At 40.1% G+C, this 20,030-nt stretch overlaps 2 protein-coding genes across 5 annotated transcripts; both read left to right on the top strand.

The window, feature by feature from the left end:
- The first annotated feature begins 1,551 nt into the window (after positions 1–1,551).
- jagn1a (jagunal homolog 1a) lies at positions 1,552–3,574 on the top strand. The gene is made up of 3 exons (XM_042426696.1): positions 1,552–1,641; positions 2,408–2,507; positions 2,615–3,574. Exons 2-3 carry the CDS (start codon positions 2,419–2,421, stop codon positions 3,075–3,077), a joined length of 552 nt encoding a protein of 183 aa, XP_042282630.1. The 5' UTR covers positions 1,552–1,641; positions 2,408–2,418; the 3' UTR covers positions 3,078–3,574.
- A 654-nt stretch (positions 3,575–4,228) lies between these two features.
- tfg (trafficking from ER to golgi regulator) lies at positions 4,229–19,048 on the top strand. 4 transcript variants are annotated; one of them, XM_042426115.1, is made up of 8 exons: positions 4,229–4,380; positions 6,436–6,649; positions 6,922–7,005; positions 10,092–10,238; positions 11,758–11,925; positions 12,123–12,269; positions 17,592–17,669; positions 17,795–19,048. In XM_042426115.1, exons 2-8 carry the CDS (start codon positions 6,466–6,468, stop codon positions 18,193–18,195), a joined length of 1,209 nt encoding a protein of 402 aa, XP_042282049.1. In that variant the 5' UTR covers positions 4,229–4,380; positions 6,436–6,465; the 3' UTR covers positions 18,196–19,048. The 4 variants fall into 4 exon arrangements, with proteins under 4 accessions (XP_042282049.1, XP_042282050.1, XP_042282047.1 ...); XM_042426116.1 differs by having other exon boundaries at positions 17,798–19,048; XM_042426113.1 differs by having other exon boundaries at positions 4,230–4,380; positions 17,592–17,684; positions 17,798–19,048.
- The last annotated feature ends 982 nt before the right edge of the window (positions 19,049–20,030 follow it).

Consider the following 20,030-nt stretch of genomic DNA (forward strand, 5'->3'; position numbering starts at 1 on the left):
TTATTTTGACTGTATGAAAAGACTTTTTCAAGCATGAAAACTTTAAAGGAAAATACATATTTATCCTTTTAACCATGGTGCTAATATTGTCAGTGTAACCAAAGAACTTATGTCTTTATGTTTCACATGTTATTGTTGTCTATGTTGTTTTTTTCTAAATAAAATTTCTTAATTAAAAAACTGCCATTGACATTTTGTATTTCTAAGCTCACAGAAAGCAAATTAAACCCATTCAACTGATGCTGGTACAGTAACAGAAAACTACTTGATTAAAATCACTGCAGGAGCTCATCCTCATCCAAGTGTACTGAAAAATGTTGACAGGATTGTCAGGTCATACTTGATCTCGTTCATACTTCCAGTGAAGTGTGATATCATCATGTAAAAGTTTCTTGGTTGGTTGATGACATTTCAGTCTGTTGGAGAGTTGGATGCCAGCAACAATGATAAGGTAATGATAAGGTATGATAAGATAATGTAACATCCAAGACACTGCTGAGTCATTTTTGCTGTAGTTACACCACGTGTAAAGATATCCATTCCAGCTTTAAATTGTTCCCCTCATGATGACTGCATTAACTGGTAGGCAAGAACAACAACTTTGACTGCACATCTCAGCCTTCCCTTCATCAGCTCATGCTGTACAATTTATGTCAGTGAAATTATCTCCCACAAGCAAGGCTGTATTACCAACCAGACAAAGTGGGCAAATGTCCCTGAACCGGGCTTCATACTGTACCTCTATGGCAAAGGGTTTGTGCTAATTTAGCTGAAAGTTTGTTTTGTGAATATACAGCACAAACCACAACATCTGACATGGTTAAGGCTTTAAGGTGGGGACTTCATTATCTCAGTTTTGTTTTGTACACACTAAAAATCACTTCTTGTACTCAGTTTGGATCAATATAGCACCAACACAACATTGGTTTAACTTTCCCCAGTAGTAATGTGATATTTTGACCCAGTGTTGCACACAACAAACTGTAGCTAAAAACGGCCACAGATTTATTGTTTCTTGTACAAAATGATGTTTATATGACATTCAAAAGACACGCAAGTTATTAACAGTGAATAACAAACTGTGACATGCATGTTTAAAAAGAGCAGAGTAGTTATAAAGATTTAGTAACACAACAGTAAAATAAAAAGTAACACTTATACTGGGTCAAAACAACACCTTATCTTGAGTGGCTGTCTGGGTGACATTTACCCAGTGTTGTGTTAATGCTGTAGTGATCCAAACTGGGTAAAATTTAACCCACTGATTTTTAATGTGTATATTCCTACAGTTTCCTAGTGTGTTTAATAAAATTATCCAGCAAATCAGAGGCTGTGTTAAACAGCCTTAATTAATTAATCCGTCCATTCAATAAATCAAGACAACAAAGTTTAAATCATTAAATGGCTTCTAGGGAACATTAAGCAGTCCTTTCAGTCTGTAGTTCTCGTTTTACATCATAACTGACTGGGCGTCAGGATCTCAGCTGTGTGCTGTGAGGAGAGGTGCTGATGCTGCGGTGGGAGGTCTTTAAAACAGAGATCATGCGCATGCGCACAGCTCTTTGCAACATTCATTCATCTCATCTTTTGTTAAAGCAATTTCAAACAACGAGCTTGACAAGAAACACGGAAATACGCATTGTAAGTAAGCATTGTTAGCGAGCTAAATGTAAATCTGGAGATGTAACACTCCACTGTTAATGATGATAATGAAACGGCGTTAACCTACTTTATAGGCTCGTACGTATGTGTCAAAAGGTAATGCTGAATTAGGTTAGCTAGCAGCAGCAGCAGCTAATTAACGCTAGGCTGCTATACAGCCCAACTAATCTGTATTAAATTAGTCCTTTTCAAATCCAGTAGCTGTTATCGCTTTTATATAAAAAAGTAGACATAATGGCTGATATCGTGTCAGGTTTTATTTGCTTGACTTTCTTTTCTCTTCCAATAGCATCATTTGATAGCAGTCAAATTGAGAGATGAGCAGGTTAAAATATCAGCTGCTGTGTGTCTAGAACTGAAACAAATATTGGATTAATCTATCAGTCGACTGACAGATAATTGATTGGCAACAGTTTTGGTAATCAAATGCTAAAAATGCCAAATATTACATAGGCCTAGTTCCAGCTAGTAAGGATTTGCCTCTTTCTTTTGTCTTATGTGAAAGTTAATGAAGCATCTTTCAATATCTGTAATATTTTTGGATTGTTCATTTGTCCGTCAAACAAGCAATTTGTAGACATCATGGTGGTTCTCAGGAAATTATAATGACCATTATTTTGTACTATTTGACATTTTACAGAACAAATGATTACTTGATTATTTGATTATTAAAATAAATGTTAGTTGCAGTCCTAGTTGTGTTAAGCTTTTCTGCTGGAATACAATTTGTTTTGTGCACCAATAGGTTTTCTCAACATGACATCACGCGTTGGCCCCAGAGCTGTTGGCACCAATGGAAGTGACTTTAAACACAGAGAGAAGGTGGCCCCACATTACCAGATGAGGCAAGTAACTCTATGTTTGATATCAAACTTTTGATATGAATGTTATCTCTGAATAGCTACAATGTCTTCAAGAATCTCTGACTCTCTGTCCGCTATTTGTTTTGCAGTGCTTCCTTGAAGTCAGAGGTGCGCAAGTTAAACATAGTCCATCTTCTGATCTGGCTCCTGGTGGCTGCACAAGTGACTGTCAGCCACTTAAACCTGGTGTCACATGACACAGTGTCCATGCCGTACCAGTGGGAGTACCCCTACCTGCTCAGCATCCTCCCTCTGCTCTGTAGCAGCCTGTCACTTCCAAAGAACAATATCAGCTACCTGGTCATATCCATGATCAGTGCAGGGCTGTTTTCTGTGGCACCTCTTATTTATGGTGGAATGGAGATGTTTCCTGTAGCACAGCAGCTCTACCGCCATGGGAAGGCCTACCGTTTCATTTTTGGCTTCTCTGCAGTGACTGTTATGTACCTAGTCATGGTGGTTGCTGTACAAGTGCACGCATGGCAGTTATATTACATGAAAAAGCTTTTAGACTCGTGGTTCAACGCCACTCAGGAGAAGAAGAAGAAATAATGGCGGAAAGAAAGCTGTGACTGGGCAAAACTGTGTTTTTATCTTAATTTATACATGATTAATGAGTCTTATTTGTGTTTAGTTATTCAGTCACCATTCATCATGGAAAATCATACCTTAGCAACTAGTGCTCTCTGTAAAATAGAGGAAGATTTCAAATTCATCCAGGAATCTGGAGTTGTTGTTTTTACACATGTAAAACTGATGATAAATGTCTAGCTCACACAATCAGGAGTGGCATTAAAGCATCATCAATAAACACAGCATTCAACCACCTCACACCCTGTTCAACACAGAGTCTGGACTTCTGCTTTTTTCCTCACAGAGAAAGAGGTCATTTAGGACCAGGACATTGTTGTCATCTCTCTAAAAATGTCGCCATGATTGAACCGATGTAGAGGTGTTCATACTTATGGAACAGTGACAGCATGAACTGTTCCAACACATATATTTTGCTTAATGTATTTATTAAAGGAAGCAGGTTTGCCTCTGCTGCAGATATGCTGATGTAGTGTCCTTCATTGTTAAGTCTACCTTGGACATTATTTTTTTCAAAATGCACCTAAGACAGTGGTTCCCAACCTGGGGGCCATTGGATTAATCAAAGGGGTTGCAAGATGATAGGACAGAATAGTGCAACAGAAAAAAACAGATTTATGACACAGAATTTTCTCTTTTTACTTCAAGCTTCATCAAACCTTTGCTTTACTTATTGTAAATTACTGTATTTTATCTCCTTAAGCCTCTAAACGTTATTAAAACTTTTGTTTAACTGGTAGACGTCACAACATGTGACAAGGGGTGCCAGGCATACACTTTGCTTTATTTTAAGGGGTGTGAATGAATGAATGAATGAATTTATTTGATGATTTAAAAACCAAAAAGGGACACAAGCCAAAAAGGTTGGGGATCACTGATCTAAGCCAAGGTGGTAATCACAGTAACTACGTGTATTGTTATGTTTTCAGGTATTCTCCTTCAGGATCAGAAAGCCAAAATGATATATTTGTGTGTATGACTAAAATAATGCATTGTGGACGGAATAAAAAATACATTTTTTCTCTTGAACTTGTTTGAGATTGATGTTTAATCATCTTTACTCTTTGGTGAGTAAATCACAGCGCACTTTGTACCGGATTGTCTGCGGCTGCGCGCAGTAAATGCCACGTACTGGGTGACGTTGACAGCCGAGAGGACACTTCCTGATGCTGGCAGCCGGGTCTAGCTAGGCTAACTAACAGATTTCATTTTCACAGTTTGGGGAAACCTGTGAAATACAGCGTGGTCAAGTCGTCAGATACAGGTGAGAGGCATCTTGGGTTTGGTGCCAAATCATAGTATAATGTAGTTTTAACCACGCAATAGTTTTTTGCAGTCATTGATTGACTGTGTGTGGCTAGCTAGCAAGCTACCTATTTAGCGTTAGCCGGCTAATGTTACGCTAGCTCACCCAAACAGGTGTTGGGAGTGATTCATAGGAAGTATTTACAAAAAGATTCACACCACGACTAGCGATTAATCTGTTCTGATTAAGGAAAGTGATGATGTTGCATTACTATATAAAAATTTGTTGGCTTAACTAGCTCTGAATGTTTATTTATGGTAGCTGTCACAAAGTTAGCTACATTGGAAACCTGTTTTTGCTGACCGGTTGCTAACAACGCGAAGTTGATTTTGAGGCAGATTATTTTGAGGTGAACAAACGTTATACAGTGGACTTTTAACTATATTGCTTTTTTACTTAAAGCATAGTATATAGTTTGTCCTGTCATCGTTGACACTGCAGTGAAACGGCCTAGCAAACTTAATAAGTGAAAGTAACGTTATGTGCGCCACTGACAGATGACTCTGCGATTTAGCGTCGCAGATAAATAATGTGGGAGGCATTTGAAACGTTTGATTACGGTTTACCAATCGTTAATCTCAGTCGAAATCTATTTGTTATCGTAGTTGCTCTGCTAAACGTTAGCTACCACACAATCCTTAGCATCCAGCCAATTATTCATCTGGCCGGGACAGGCAAAGCCGGAGCGTCTCTGAGATTGAATTCACAGTAATATATTGTGAATTCAATCCAACTGGTGACGACATTAGATCGAGCAAACACACACTGATGTACCACAGACAGCAGGCTAACTTGGCTGTATAAGATACAAGTTACAGTTAAACGAAATCTGTGAGTTTTAAGAATTTCACTAATGATGTCATAAATAATGTCTCATGCATGATCCAATTACATTGCACTTAAAAAGCCACTAAACATAATGGAAAGATTAAATTATTTAATTAAGTGGGCTTGCATTTTGGGTCAAAGTGTGTTATGAGTTCTGTCATAGCTTGGAAGAGACTATGCCACATCACTTGGTGACGTTTGACCCTTAGACTCTGCAGATAAAGTGAAATTGCATTGTATTGCAACTGCATAGCATAGCCTTGATTGGATTGTCCTCTTATTGTGATAAAGATTACAGTCAGTATAAATTGACCTAAATAAACATGTTACTAACCCTGGGGGGCATAGTCTGATTGTTTAGAAGTGAACATTGCCAAATCAAATCCATTTTCCAGGCTCTGAAAGTAAAGGGCAGCACTCTCCCTCTGTCCCTCTGTTTGTAATTGTCAGGGTACCCTCAAGCAAGTCAGTAAAGCTCAGTTATAGTCAAGAGCAGCTGCTAATTTCATTATCACCCGAATGTACTTGTTAATGTAATAACCACATTTTAATCAAAACAATGACTTGCACAAATCCATTCTTACCTGAGGCCTCAGTTTTACTGCTATGATGAGTGCATTTTGTTGTTTTTATGTACTGTGATGATATTAAAGACATATGTTTCATGAAATCCCTTTTTATTTAAGATTTAAACATTCCCATTGTACCTATTAAGAAAAGTTCATTGAAAGTGGAGGAGGTTTTCTGACCAGTTTGAATGATGTTATTTTGTTCCCAAAAATGACTGCACATGTAACTGTGAACAGTTTAGAACTTTCAATACTGAGCTAAATAATCATTATGATTGTAACCATAATCTTGCAGCCCAGTGGTGCAGCATGTCACTGGCATTGCAACATGTAAGGCTGACCACTCTCTAGTGTCCAAACCCTTGATTACATCCCACAGGAAACAGATTACAGAAATATCTGCAATTTTTATTTACAATTGATAAAAGACCTTAGTTATTCACAACCTCCCTAACCAATTTTATAAATAACCATGCAGCTTATCTATCCATCCATCTTATCCTTATATCATCCTGTTTGTCATAAGTAAAGTTTATGTTGGAAAGGAAATCCGGGACAGCAGGCTCATTGCTTAATTGGTTGTTTTTAAAACCGCTTCCTCTCTGACCCTGTTAAGTGGTTGGAGCAGAAGAGGTCGGACGGCACAATGAACGGCCAGCTGGACCTGAGCGGGAAGCTGATCATCAAGGCCCAGTTGGGTGATGACATCAGACGCATCCCTATCCATAACGAAGACATTACTTACGATGAGCTGGTGCTGATGATGCAACGGGTCTTCAGAGGCAAGCTGCAGAGTAACGACGAGGTTACCATCAAATACAAGGATGAAGGTGAGTCGGGACACTTGGCTCGGGTCTCCCCTCTCCTAATTATTCTTAAGAGTAAAAATGTCAGTGTTAAATTTTCCCCTGATCAGATTATTTATTGTAAAGTAGTGTGCTGTTGTACTGATGACATGAACATATCATCTGTTCACTTGACCATGTAATTCTAATAAGGGAATACAGGGTTGTAGTTTTTTTTGGTATCTTAATATATTTTCTTTAATAGAGATAATTTGCCGTACAGTGAATCACATGTTCTCTCTTTTCCATTTTTGTAGATGATGACCTCATTACCATCTTCGACAGCTCTGACCTCTCCTTCGCAATCCAGTGCAGTAGAATACTCAAACTGACTTTGTTTGGTAAGATGTCACATTATTCCCTTTCAATTGAACTTTGCTTTGAGAAATCCCACACTTTAAACCTGTAGGTTTTTAAAGTCTTTATTTCATGATAAACTGTACACGAGGATGTTTTTTTCATCTGCTGTGATTGGAGATTCATTTACAGCAACCAGTCACTGGAGGGCAGTCTAGCTTATGCTTCTCACAACAACTCTCTGTGTGTCTCCATCCAAGTGAAAGTTGTCTGCCCTCCCTTATGACTAATTTGTGGTGGAATTTCTGTGTGTCACTAAGGGCTGGTTCAGCAGACAAACAATATAGACAGTAGATTGATGCATTCACAAAAGATCTTTATACTAGTTATACTGTTTCTTAATCTTAAATATTTGCCACTTTTTTAGTCCACAATCACCCAATAGCCCTGTAGCTGTGTGACTTCAGATGTAGGTCATAGAAGAATTAATTACATTTTACCAAACAACCAGTTGGGCACACCCGAACATGTCATGTTGATGCCTGTTTTTCTCAGTAATAACAACAAGTTGCATCAAGTGTTGCCATATTTCAGGGTTTTTACAAGACTATTTGAATGCAGTACCTTACTTGGCCTGAATTATAATTTGATCAGTGCTTGAATCAGAATCAAAAAAATGTTCTGTTTCTTGAAAACAAGACGAGCCCAGCAACTACATGGCATACACATGAAGCTAAGTTCTTTAGAAATTTGATCCTTTCCAGACATAAACAGACAAAACAATAAGTACATAAATCACATTCAGCATTAATATTTAGTCTCAAAGTGCATTCTGTCTGCTTTTTGAAAAAAAACACGATTAAAAGGTTTGTTTTCACACATAAATTATGGGCATGAAAGTAAAGAATGCAGACGCATGCAAAGTTAATGATGAAGTATATTGTACATCATTAATTTAATTGTACTGATCAAATATGCCATCTGGGACTGTTTTTTTTTCAATCACAGCAAAGAATACATGTCCATATAAGGCCATAAACAGCAGAGGGTCAGCATCTGTAAATTTCTAAATACATGTTGATTTTACTAATGAAATGTCCCGGCAAGCTGTTTCTACATTACATGTGTTTTTTGTTCATGTTCATGAATTATTTTATTTCCTGTAAATGTTATTCATTTAAAGGCAGGAGTATGTTACAGTGTTTTGCTATTATATAGCCTAATTGTGTCTCTATTCTGCCAGGATTCAAACTGTGGTTGGGATTTACTGGTATGGCAATACAGGCATGAATAATTGTCAAACTTTAAGACATTGAATCTAAGAAATATTGCTATCAGCTATGAAAATGTGCCATAAGCATAGCACACATGGACTTTAATCACTATAATGTAACAATCTAATCTAGATCTAAAGTTCAATATGACTCTCACAAAGTTAAACATGCAGTAACACACACTCACTCTACTCTTGAATGTGTAATAACAACATGTTTGCTGTGCTGCACTTCCAGCCAGTCTGTCCTCTGGTTGCTGCTATTATCAGCCAGGCATCCGTAAGATGTTTGTTTCTTTTCTTCTTTTAAAAATATTTTACTTCCTCCCAATCGAGGCTGAGCCATGGCTCGTCATCACATGTCATGACCTCACGTGGAACTGATATTCTCCGACATGTGTCGATATTCAAAGCGAGCGAGAGTAGATGGAATCTCATGGCAGCTCGTGTCTCAGGCAATGCCTCATGACCCCGTGCATCTCTGTTCAGCATTATCCACTCAAACTCAAGAAACTTGTGTGAGAAAGGAATGTCCGGCAATTTTCACTCTCACATTTCATTGTTTTGCAATGGAAATTCCACTCCTCTATCACTTAGTATTAGGAAAATGAGAGTTGAAAGTAGTTAAGAGTGACCCGTGTGGTTCAGGTCACGAAGGGTCACTCTGCCAAGTCATAGTACCTTATGAATCATGGAGGTACAGTCCATAATAAACAACTTAATCCTGTGTTTCCTACAGATTTACCTGTTTGCCTGATTGTTTTAATTTCATCTTCAAATATGTATTTAAGCACTGTATGTTATTTTACTTTTTAAATATACACACAGTAAGAGGAAAGACAAGCTGGACTACAAGCCGGTGCCTTCTTGCTGAATGTTCCACTGTTTCATTGTTTTGCTGAATGCCTAGCTGGTGGGGTGCATTGATGATGACGGAGCTCCCTGTGTTGGTCTGGCTTTTGTTGTGAATGGCTTTGCGGACTCAACCATGTGATAGATTATCCCTGTAATACCAGATATTCAGAGTGCAGAGCTAACAGAATTGGGACAGATCATCATTTAATATGCACACATACTTAGTTTAGAATTAACAGATTTTCCAAGTCATTTAACTTAATGATTTGGTGGTTGTTTTACATGATGCATGTTACTGTGTATCACAATGCTGTTTTTTTCAGTTATCTGCTAATGAGATACTATACATTAGGACTGTTTAATTAACTATTAATCAATATTTACCAGTCTAATAGAGTGAACAACACTTGAATATTCATCAGTGTATACAGCCAACAACGATTTGCCTCAATATGAAGTTCATACATTATTCATACATGTATATTGGGAGCTGTTAATCCCCTATAAGCATGTATGTGTATTGTCAGTCTGTTAGTCTGTTTACTTTCTCGGGGTGTGAGGTTATGCTGCTTGGTTTTCCTGCCACATTTGGTTTGGTTTACTATCTGCCAGGCTGTTGACACTCTTCTGTATAAGACTGACCCAGAAAGTCTTAATAGCTCATTGCTGCAACTTATTTGTAGACCATGATCTATGTCAACAAGTGGTTCAAGTTAAAGACAGCATTGCCCCAGGTGGGGAATGATCAGAATTAATGAGCTCCATATTCAGTAATGCACAAAAAAGCCCCATTAATAACGGTGCTGACCAGGGGATTGCTGTATTCTGTAAAAGCGATCAGGCCTCGAGCTTTATCCATCAGCCTCCTCGAAGTCTAACACACAAAGACTGTGCAGAGATGGAGAAATGTTTGACTTTGCTAAATCAGTCCCCAAACAGATGACAAACAGATACTTAATTTGCTCCCTTGTGTCCCCTAAATTCATCTCTTGTTATCTTCAGTGAATGGTCAGCCACGACCTTTGGAATCCAGTCAGGTGAAATACCTGCGCAGGGAGCTCATCGAGCTCAGGAATAAAGTCAACAACCTCCTGGATAGCCTGGAGCCCCCCACAGAGCCCGGTCTGGCTGCTACAGCACCTGACAATGGTAAGTACTCCCCCACACATGCGAATACACACACGCATACACGTATACACATTGTAATGCCTTGAGTCTTCTTGCAGTATGTGTGTGCACATCTGCTCCTTGAATTGTTTTAACACAAGAACTCTTAAACCTGCAGTGCAGAACTTTTACATATAAATTAATGTCGGTAACATTCAAGCCCTTGCCCAACGAGTTCACGCAATACTGATTAAGCCAATCACTGCCAGATAAATCTCTCTGTACTTCACAGTATACCAGAGTTTTTATTCTGGTGTTGGGTTTGACATTCCTGCACTGGCCGGATGAATGCACACTGCGCCTGCTCTATGGGCCAAGCAACCTTCTGGTTAGCTCTCTGCTAACTTGAATGGGGATAAAATAATTTAATCGTGCGGCTCTTCTAGACTTTCCAAATGTTATCGGACCGAATGGATCAAATTCTGATAGTGAGATGAGTCATATCCCTGGGGTTGTGTTACACTTAAAACAATTTATCTACCGTTTTACAGTAGAAACTACTGTAGGCTACGGCGGAGCCTATGATGTAAGCATGTGTCGACAGTGTTTTTGTAATTACTCTCACTGCTAGAAGGGGGAGACATAAGTCCCACACTCCAGCTTTAACTTCTGCCTGCTAATGAAAATTTTAAATCGATAGGTGAGATAAACTTGCTGAATCCACAACAAACATTCTGTCCCATTAGTTAATGGCATGTGTGCACACGAACAGTCCAGATGATTTGATTTCTCTTTTTGTTTTTGTTTTGTTTTTGTTTTTTTGGGGGGGGGGGATTTGTTTGTTTTTTTTAGATCACAAACCTTCTCTCTTAATCCCACAGATGGAAATTGCAATGCCTCCTTAATGCTTGTTCATATTCCACATACTCACTGCCAGAATTGTAACATCTGTATCCCACAGATACAGACACAAGAATGAGATAATTGATAAGAGTCAGTTATTGTTGGAATGATTTAATAACTCTTTTCATGTGAATATTTGTCTGGAATTATACACTGCTTTAATTACATACTGCGTATGTTGTAGTTCAGTCCAGTCTGACTATGGTCACTCACCTCCACAGACGCCCTTCCCTGTATAAAATCTGATTTTGTATTTTGTGTGTTTGTAATTCTCTGTGAGCTGTAACTTTACGCAGCTTTTTATTTCTGCCCACTCCTGAGCACGTACATATTCATATGCGATTTGGCTTGAATCAAGGAATGAAGTGGACAGAGGTGATCTGTAGTCTGCCTTTTGGCACCCTGCTCAGACAAACAGGTGGATTTATTTTTCGAGTTATAATCAAGGTCAACGTTTATTAGGCTTTGGCAATGATAATTTTTAAAAACCTGTTTGTGAAGATTACTCATACATCGTCACATACCCCTTTTACTACATGTTTGTGTTCATGGTGTAACAACAAATGTGTTTATAATTGACAAGTGCAAAATGTGGCACATGTGTATTGCAACATTGCAATCTGCTAGTGCTTACTCATTTTCCTGGCTGTGTTTCTAGAATCAGTGGATGGGCGTGAGGGCAAGGTGGTGACAGCAGAAACCACAGTGAAACAGGCGACCCCAGTTAGCGCAGCCAGCATGTCAGCCTTCGACCCATTAAAAAACCAGGATGAGGTCAACAAGAATGTCATCTCCGCTTTTGGCCTGAGCGAGGACCAGCCCCCAGGTATCACACACTAACCAACCGCAGAAAATTAAGGATGCTATTGTAAATTAATCTGACTTTAATCTTTGCAATTACGACTGGTGCGTCACTTTTAAATTTAACAGATGTTCTTTGGCTTGCTTGCTGTTTTGTTTTAACTGTCACATAAGGCATTCATATTTCCAGCACATGCCTGTCTCCCTCTGTGGTGTCTGTAGCTCTGCCAGCGGTTGCGCCAGAGGAGCGCTCAGGAACTCCTGACAGCATTGCTTCCTCCTCATCTGCAGCCCCTCAGCCAGGAGTGCCCCCTCAACCACAGGCTCCCTATCCTGGAGTACAGCAGGCACCCCAAGCTGGCATGGATGGTGAGACACATGCACACATACCATGTTTAACACAGCATAATAGGTGAACAGACAGGTACTCCTCTGAGGTATGCACAATGGAATATTGATCAAAAGACCATGTGGGGACCAGCTATCAGAGGACCACTTAAGGTGGACCAGCTATTCTGAATTGTCTTCATAGCTGGCTATAGGTCAGTGCTTTCACATAAATGTCCTTTGAAGAATGATGAGAGGGAGGATTCTGGGATTTGTTGCACTAGTCGATGACTCAAAGCATGCTTGCATGGTGCGCAAGTTAAAATCATTAGTAGCCCATTGATATTAATGATAGTGTGAAACTTAAGCAGCGGCGCTCATAATTCAGAATGAATATAGGGGAAACACTGCTCCAGAAACATATGCACCCATGTCACAATCACTACAGTCCTGCATGTGAGATGTAATTTCATGCCACTCCTTGTTGTGCCCACTCTTGAAACTATTACATATTCATGTGTGATGTAGTAACATGATAGACTAGGACCATACTATAATACCATTGTTTAGTGTCTGTGTCACTTACCATCATTTTATCTCTCATAGGATTACAGACAGTATCACTTTCATCCTGCCAGAGATCCATAGTAGATTAGATCTGGTGAAACATTAATGGAGTGGAAGAATATTATATGTGATGTGATACGTAAAATGATATGAGCAGAGCAAACTAAAGGAAACCGAGAAAATGAAGAAGATGCAGCACATAATTTAAATCGAAATAATTAATGGAGAAGCTTAGTTGATAGGATGAATATACTGTTGTTGTTTTTTTACCAAGTTACATTAACTGAAGTTTGCAGTTTACTGCATCAACTGTAAGAAAATGCTTGCTCCCTGTTTTTGGTAATCTGTTCCATTCTGCGGTTGAAGCAGCAGGTCTCCCTGAATGAGAAATAATCCATCTTAATCATCAGTATGTAAACAAGAGTATCCATGGAATTAGCATTTATCTTCATCTGCAGAGACCTTATCACAGTTCTCCCCTGTGTGCAATCTTTAACACAGACATGTTGGGCCCAAACTCAAGTCCTAAATAAAGATAAATGAACAAAGGATCAGGCGGTATGATGGCAAAAACAAAGCTTATTTTTGCCTAATTTTCTCACCACAGTATCTGGGATACAGCTCGGGGGAAGTTTAACATGTCCATTTACTTTATCCAAGGATCTTATTTAATGGATAAGGATGCCAGTTTTCTGTATTTTTCTTATTGGTCCAGCTGAATGTGGAGACCACTTGAGCATAGGAGATGCCTTTTTGATGCAGCGTGTGAGAGGCATTACTTTCATTTCATTCAGAGCAGTCACAAGGCTGACTTCTGACCACACCTGCGACACGATCAGCACACATGTGGTATGAGTTCTCCCATTTAACTGGTGGTTTATGGTTTGGCCTGGTTAGCACTGCAGGACCAAACCGTAGGGCTTCATAAGAGTTTAGTTGGTCCAGAAGGAAGACTTATTCTGTCAGTGGGTTGGCCAACGACACATCATGTTGCACACAAACAGCCAGCTCAACAGAAAGCTGTTCATGGTTCTTTCTTTTTTCTTTTTTTTTTTCTCCTTCCATAACAGAAGGACTGGGGAAAAACAACAGATGGCTTAGTATCATAAGTAACTTGGTCTTTCATATTTGTTATTTGATTCTGACCGTTACTTTCAGCGTTACTAGATGTGGTGACTCAGGGATGCCGTTATGGAGGTCAGTCAAGCTTACTGAAATGAAGATGGGATTTTTTTTATGGAATTGCTATTTTCAAGGAAGAGTTTCAAGTTCCCATTGCTGTGTCAATATTGGCTGTAGCTAGCGAGATGTGAGGTAATAAGTGATTCAGCCTAACCCCCTGTGTGAGCAAGAATTTAGCAAGACTTCCTCCCACCTCCCAGGGAATTTTTCTGTAGCTGAAGCTGCACTCTGAGCTCCCCTGTGGAAAGAGAAGTAAAAAAGAAAGTAAAAATATATTTCCCCCCAAGTGATCAGTGAAGTATCATTATTAAACAGATTTGTAGCTTTTGCTTGACACCATCTTTTAATCTTTTGATGGGTTTTTAGATATCTCAATATATCTCGAAGCCGAACTTGGCCACAAACAGTTCGTCCTCTCCTCATCCATTCCTTCATCACAGTATCCCTTCCTCATCTCTTTCCTTACGCCCAAGCAAGGCTGCACATGGTTGGCACATAGAGAAATTAAACCAGATCCTGCCCAGCCACCTCTCCCAAATGACCCCTCCTCACTCTTTGTCCTCATTTTCTTCCTTGCTCTGGATGCAGAGACTGTTTGTCAGTATGACAGCCTCAAGGCAAATCAGAACAGCCAGTCGATGTACAAGAATTTATGAAAGGGTAATACATGAGATTAGACGCCAACTGAGCATGTGTGGTTTTTTAAAGGCAGCCTTAAGCTCACTTTTAATGCAAGCTTGGATTACACGTCGCCATGAGAATGCTGCTAATGAGATCCATAAGCAGATGGTAAAGATTTCAACCTGTTGTCTGTCAGATGCCGATGGACCCTTGGCAATAATTTACATCTGTGTAAGAAAGAAAGAAAGCGTAAACACATGCATATGTTGCAACGGCTCAGACAGTTGCGTGGGGCTCTTTATCAGATGGGCAGACATGTGTTTGGTGTGACATGTTTATTTAAAACTAAGACCATGTTCTTATGACTCCTTATAAAGGCATGCTCAGAGGTCAACAGAACTACAGCCAAATGCTTTGTTCCTATGAACATCATTTTCCTAACTTCGGGTGTCTCCGCTTTTGAAACCGTGCAGCTCTGCCAGGGAGCCCCTAGTCATGTCTGTCCTACGATCGCTTAGCAGGCCGATGGCCGAACTCTTGGCTAAAGTGAGGTGAAACGAACTCGTCGTGCCAATGCAGTTTAACAGCCACGCATCCTTCTGTCAGTCTTACATAAGACTCCTGATGGATTACAGGCCAGGGAGAACAGGAGAAGCAGCCAATTTCACACACATGCCTTTTCACACAATAAAGACCATGGTGCTTATGTTAAAAGTGCTGTCAGTGAGATAACACATGGTTGCCACATCACTGCTTTGCTTATAAAAAAGACACTATACAAAGGTGAAGTGTTTTTAGCAGTATTTAGTTGTCAAGTGTCTCCTTGACCATGCAAAGTAATATTAGTTTTCGGACTGTAAGTACATTGAGCATTAGCCTCTTCAACTATATATGTTTATTTTAAATGTAAAAAGTACATCTTCTTTCAGACAATATATGGTACACGTACTGAACAGTAAGTGCTGCTTTGAATGTTTAAATCATGAACCACTGGATAGAAAAGAATCATTTTCCTCCACAGTATGGAGTTATAATAATAACATTAATGGTTATTCTTGAGTACATTGAAGTTCTTGAACATTGCTCTATTCAGACTCAAAATAAAGTGCCACCATATCAGACCTCCCAAAGAGTGGAAAAGCACTAGTTCTTGAAAACCAGTCAACTCTGATGTGGCTCTCTTTCACTCTTTGTGCTTTTCGTGTGTAGTCACCCCAATTTATATGCCAGGCAGGCAATCTGGGGGTAAGATTTGGGCCTTGTATAAGGGGAACCATTGGTCTGCCAAGTCTTCATTCAATGGAAAACTTTGTAAGCTAATTAGAATAAAAAGTAAAAATTTTCCATGTTTTTGAAACATAAAAAAGATGTGCAATGGCGTCCCTCTCAAGCAAGATAATATTGATTATTCGTCATGCTACTCAAATGTGGCTAATACGTCTAACACGATGTTCCAGGCTTCCTTTGGGTGTTCAGAGGTCTTATAAGGATTACTATTTAAGTCACAGCACTGAGTCAAGTTAAGAAGTTGTAGAGATGATTGTGACCATCCTCCACATGTGCATGCAGGCGATGTGGACTGGTGAAGTCATGGTTAATAAAAGTACAGCAGGAAGTCGCTGTCTGCAAACATAGACATGTCTGGTGAAGAGGACGGCGCCTGTTGAGTTGTGCATGTCTGTGTGTATACAGCATCTTGATAGTGGGTTTATACGTCAGCCACAGTTTTAAGAGGTTTTGCATCTTTTCTTTGTGTGTATGTGTGTTTATGTCTACTCGGGCACCTGCACGCTGCTCTCTAGCCTCAAGCCAATTCTTACTGTAATGTGCCACAGAGAGATTTCTGCGGGTATTGCACTCTTAGCAACAAACACTTATATCAAAGTGGTTGCAGCTGTTTCTATTGAAGCACTCGTGTTTTATGCTGTCCAGCTGCACAGGTGTTTCCATGCAGATACAGAAACCATATTTACACTTAGTCACTTCACGTGTCTTGGGTGTATCGGATAGCTATCCAATATCACAAAAGCCAAGTGTAAATGCATCCAAGAAGCATTCGAGACGCATTGCAGTCCAACCGAACACGTTCTTGCCAGATGTTGAAAAGGGTTAAATGCATGTCACTCCAAGACACTTACGTACTCCGCCCAACTGTAACTACATCAGTAAGTGGTCTGTTGAAGCCTCCGCAGGCTCTGTCCCCTGTGATAATGGAAGCTGAAGTTACACAGAAATTAGCCATTGTGGCTCCAGTGATTTCAACATATTCGATCATACTGAAATGGCTGTTGTAGTGTGAATCTGTGGGTGACAGCATTGATCAGTGTGGGTTAGGGAGCAGCCAGTTATCCATGACTGTGTCCAAAATCATTCCCTCATTCAACGCTCCGTATATAATACACACTTCATAGTTCACTCAATAGAGAGCAGTAAATTAAGATTTTAAAATTACTTATCACCCTCATTTTGCCTCATCACTGACAGATGTAGAGTCACACTACAGTAATTTTCAGATCTGTAAAACGCTGCCTATTGCATTGTGGGATTGTTAGCAGAAAGTATTGTACATGTCATGGACACACAAATTTACACCCTCAAATAAAATGGCAGAGAGTAAATAAAGTACACTATTTCGGAAAGAGTGATTTCAGACACAGCCCAAGTGCTTGTGTTAGTGGATTGTTGTGGATAGTTATTTGTTTGAACTAAACTTTGTTTTTGGCAGCTTTAGTGCATTACCACCACTCTCTGGGCTTGAGTGGGGCTGACCATGATTTGCATATAGTCCAGAACAACCAAGACGTATTAAAATCAGATATCTGATTGAGAGAGACAGAGACACATACTGTATGTGGCTTTGTGTAAATGAAAGTGTCTTAAATCTCATATGACACACTCGAAACTACAACTCTAAATGGGCTAGAATGTCACATAGATGAATGAATAGTGGCTTTTATAGATGACATTTTTTTCTCTGGCTTGTGCTGTCTTCAGGTCAGGTGTATCAGCAGTACCAGGCTCCAGGTGGATACCCGCCTCAGCAACCAGGAGCCCCACCACAGCAGCAGTACGGTATGCAATACCCTGGTAAGAGCAAAAATGGTCAAAATACAGTTTGTGGTTTGTTGCTAAGTGAGGTGGATTTCTTTCCTCTCTGGAGTGAATTAAAGAGATTTTCTTCTACTTCCCTCTCTCAGCAGGATACAGCTCTCAGCCCGGAGCCCCTCAGCCCGGTCCACCACAGCCACAGCAGCAGTTCCAGAACTACGCGCCTCCCTCTTCCCAGGCTCCTGCCCCCGGTCCAGCCCCAGCCCCGGGCTTCCAGGGTGGCCAGCAGCAGCCTCATCCATCTCAGGGAGCCCAGCAGTATCCACCAGGAGCCTTCCCTCCCCAAAACTATACCTCCCAGGCCTCCCAGCCTGCCAACTACAGCCTGCCGCCCAGCTCCCAGCCCGGCTCAGGGTACCAGCCCCGCCCGGGATACACCCCGCCTCCAGGCAACACCGTAACCCCTCCACCCGGAGCTGCTAACCCGTACGCTCGCACCCGCCCCCCTTACGGCCAGGGCTACACTCAGCCAGGGCCTGGATACCGGTAAAAGAGGATAGTGGATGATCCTCACACACACCCAAACCCCCCAACCCTCTATGTGGCTCCAACTGTTTGGACTGGATGCAGGAAACATGCTTTACTGCTCTGCATCTCCCCTCCTACAAATATCAAGTCCAAATATGAAACAAGCAAACCCCCCCCCCCCCAAGTCTGATGGTTAGTGTTTGTATGCTGTCTCTCCAACACACCACTCTGTTCCGGCCTCGGCGTATGTACCTTGTGTTTTTTTTTTTTTTTTTTTCTGTCATCTCCTGTCACCACCACCGTCTGCCCTCATGTATCCGTCTTTGTAAAAATGTAACCAGTCTGTATGCACACATCTGGAAGACCAAAACAGGCTGTCTCACAAACTCTTGTTTGTTGTTCTTTTCATGGTAACACTTCATTTTGCGAGTGAGATCAGCATCCTCGTACTGCATCTGCGTCATACGCCTCAACCATCTATGTTTGGTTTACTGGATGCATTTATAAGACACTACCTAAATGAAATGTTACCCCTTGATGTTATGTTATGTCTGTTTGCTTTGTTTTTTCTTTATTTGATCAATTTCACCACCATGTCGGTATTAATGATTTGTCAATGAAACTGCCCCATGTTGGGAACACTAGCTAAGTGATGGCTTATGGGAGTTGTAGATCCCAGTGTCATGAAAAAAAGGTTTTCTTTGTTTAGCTCGTTCTATCACCTCCAGTAAAACTTGCTATTGCTCTGTCTTTCTCTTTCTCTTATCACTGGTTTTTACTAAAAATCAAAGCAAATTCCACCTTCAAGTGAGATTAGTTGTTTATGTATAAACTGTAACATTTTTTTCTTGAACCTAATAAATGATTGAGACCCAGATGGAGTTTGTTTTTTACTTTTTGTTTTGATACTGTGTTGCTCTTGGCACTGTCAGCTTGCCGTCTTTCTCTTAACACTCACACACTGTTTGTGGTTTCTGAGTTCATGTCTGTTAAGTTTGGCTTCTCCTTTCTCCTTCTTCCCCAACCGGATATGGAAAACTGTGGTAATGCTGGTGTCCCTACTTTGTTTTCCTGTCTGAGGGTTGTGGTTGGCTGAGACATGTGGCTGGTCTTTCATGTCAAACTGTCTAACTGAGTGAGGGCAATTGAGCACAAAGGGTTTATTAAGGATAATTTAGAGAAGTTATCGAATACCCTCATTGTAATCAGTGCCAAGCTGAAATCACTTTTTAGATGGGTTTGACCACTGTACTGTAAGTGGTCAGTGATATTGATAGCACAGTTAGGGGTTTATTATATAGGTTTAATGTCTACCACTGGAGTTAAATTCTGTATTACATACTTACCATTACATGCACTCTGTTTCAGACTCGGATCAGAATTTGAGCACAAAAATACAGTGCTAGTGCATCATAAAAAAGAAGTTTGACAATTTGGAAAATATGCTTATTCGCTTGCTTGCAGAGAATTAATAAGATTGACACCCCTCATGTGTCTGTATGCTTAGTATGAAGCTATCTTCAGCAGCCAGGATAACTTTGCTTAGCATAAAGACTGGACATGTGGAAGTTGCTACCCTGACCTGACAACTAATTAACATGTAACAGGTGTAAAAATAATAATTAGCCATTTTACAAGGGTTAAGAAATAGTTTGTACTATTAAACAAACAAGATAAAATGTATTAATGAGTTTAGAGGTGCTGGTAGGCTAGCAGCAGTTTCCCCATGTTTCCAGTCTCTGTGCTAAGTTAAGTTAGCTTCATATTTACTGCAAACACATGAGAGTGGTACCAAAATGTAATGAAACTCATGGCAATAAAGGAAACAAGGGTATTACCCAAAATGTTGAACTTTTC

This window comes from Thunnus maccoyii, chromosome 11 (genome assembly GCF_910596095.1).
Source record: "Thunnus maccoyii chromosome 11, fThuMac1.1, whole genome shotgun sequence".
Lineage (NCBI taxonomy): Eukaryota > Metazoa > Chordata > Actinopteri > Scombriformes > Scombridae > Thunnus > Thunnus maccoyii.

Coding starts and splice junctions, on each gene's coding strand:
- tfg (XM_042426112.1), top strand. CDS start 6,466: ATGAACGGCCAGCTGGACCTGAGCGGGAAGCTGATCATCAAGGCCCAG. Junction 7,006..10,091: donor ACTCAAACTGACTTTGTTTG/GTAAGATGTCAC, acceptor TGTTATCTTCAG/TGAATGGTCAGCCACGACCT. Junction 10,239..11,757: donor TGCTACAGCACCTGACAATG/GTAAGTACTCCC, acceptor CTGTGTTTCTAG/AATCAGTGGATGGGCGTGAG.
- jagn1a (XM_042426696.1), top strand. CDS start 2,419: ATGACATCACGCGTTGGCCCCAGAGCTGTTGGCACCAATGGAAGTGAC. Junction 2,508..2,614: donor GCCCCACATTACCAGATGAG/GCAAGTAACTCT, acceptor TTTGTTTTGCAG/TGCTTCCTTGAAGTCAGAGG.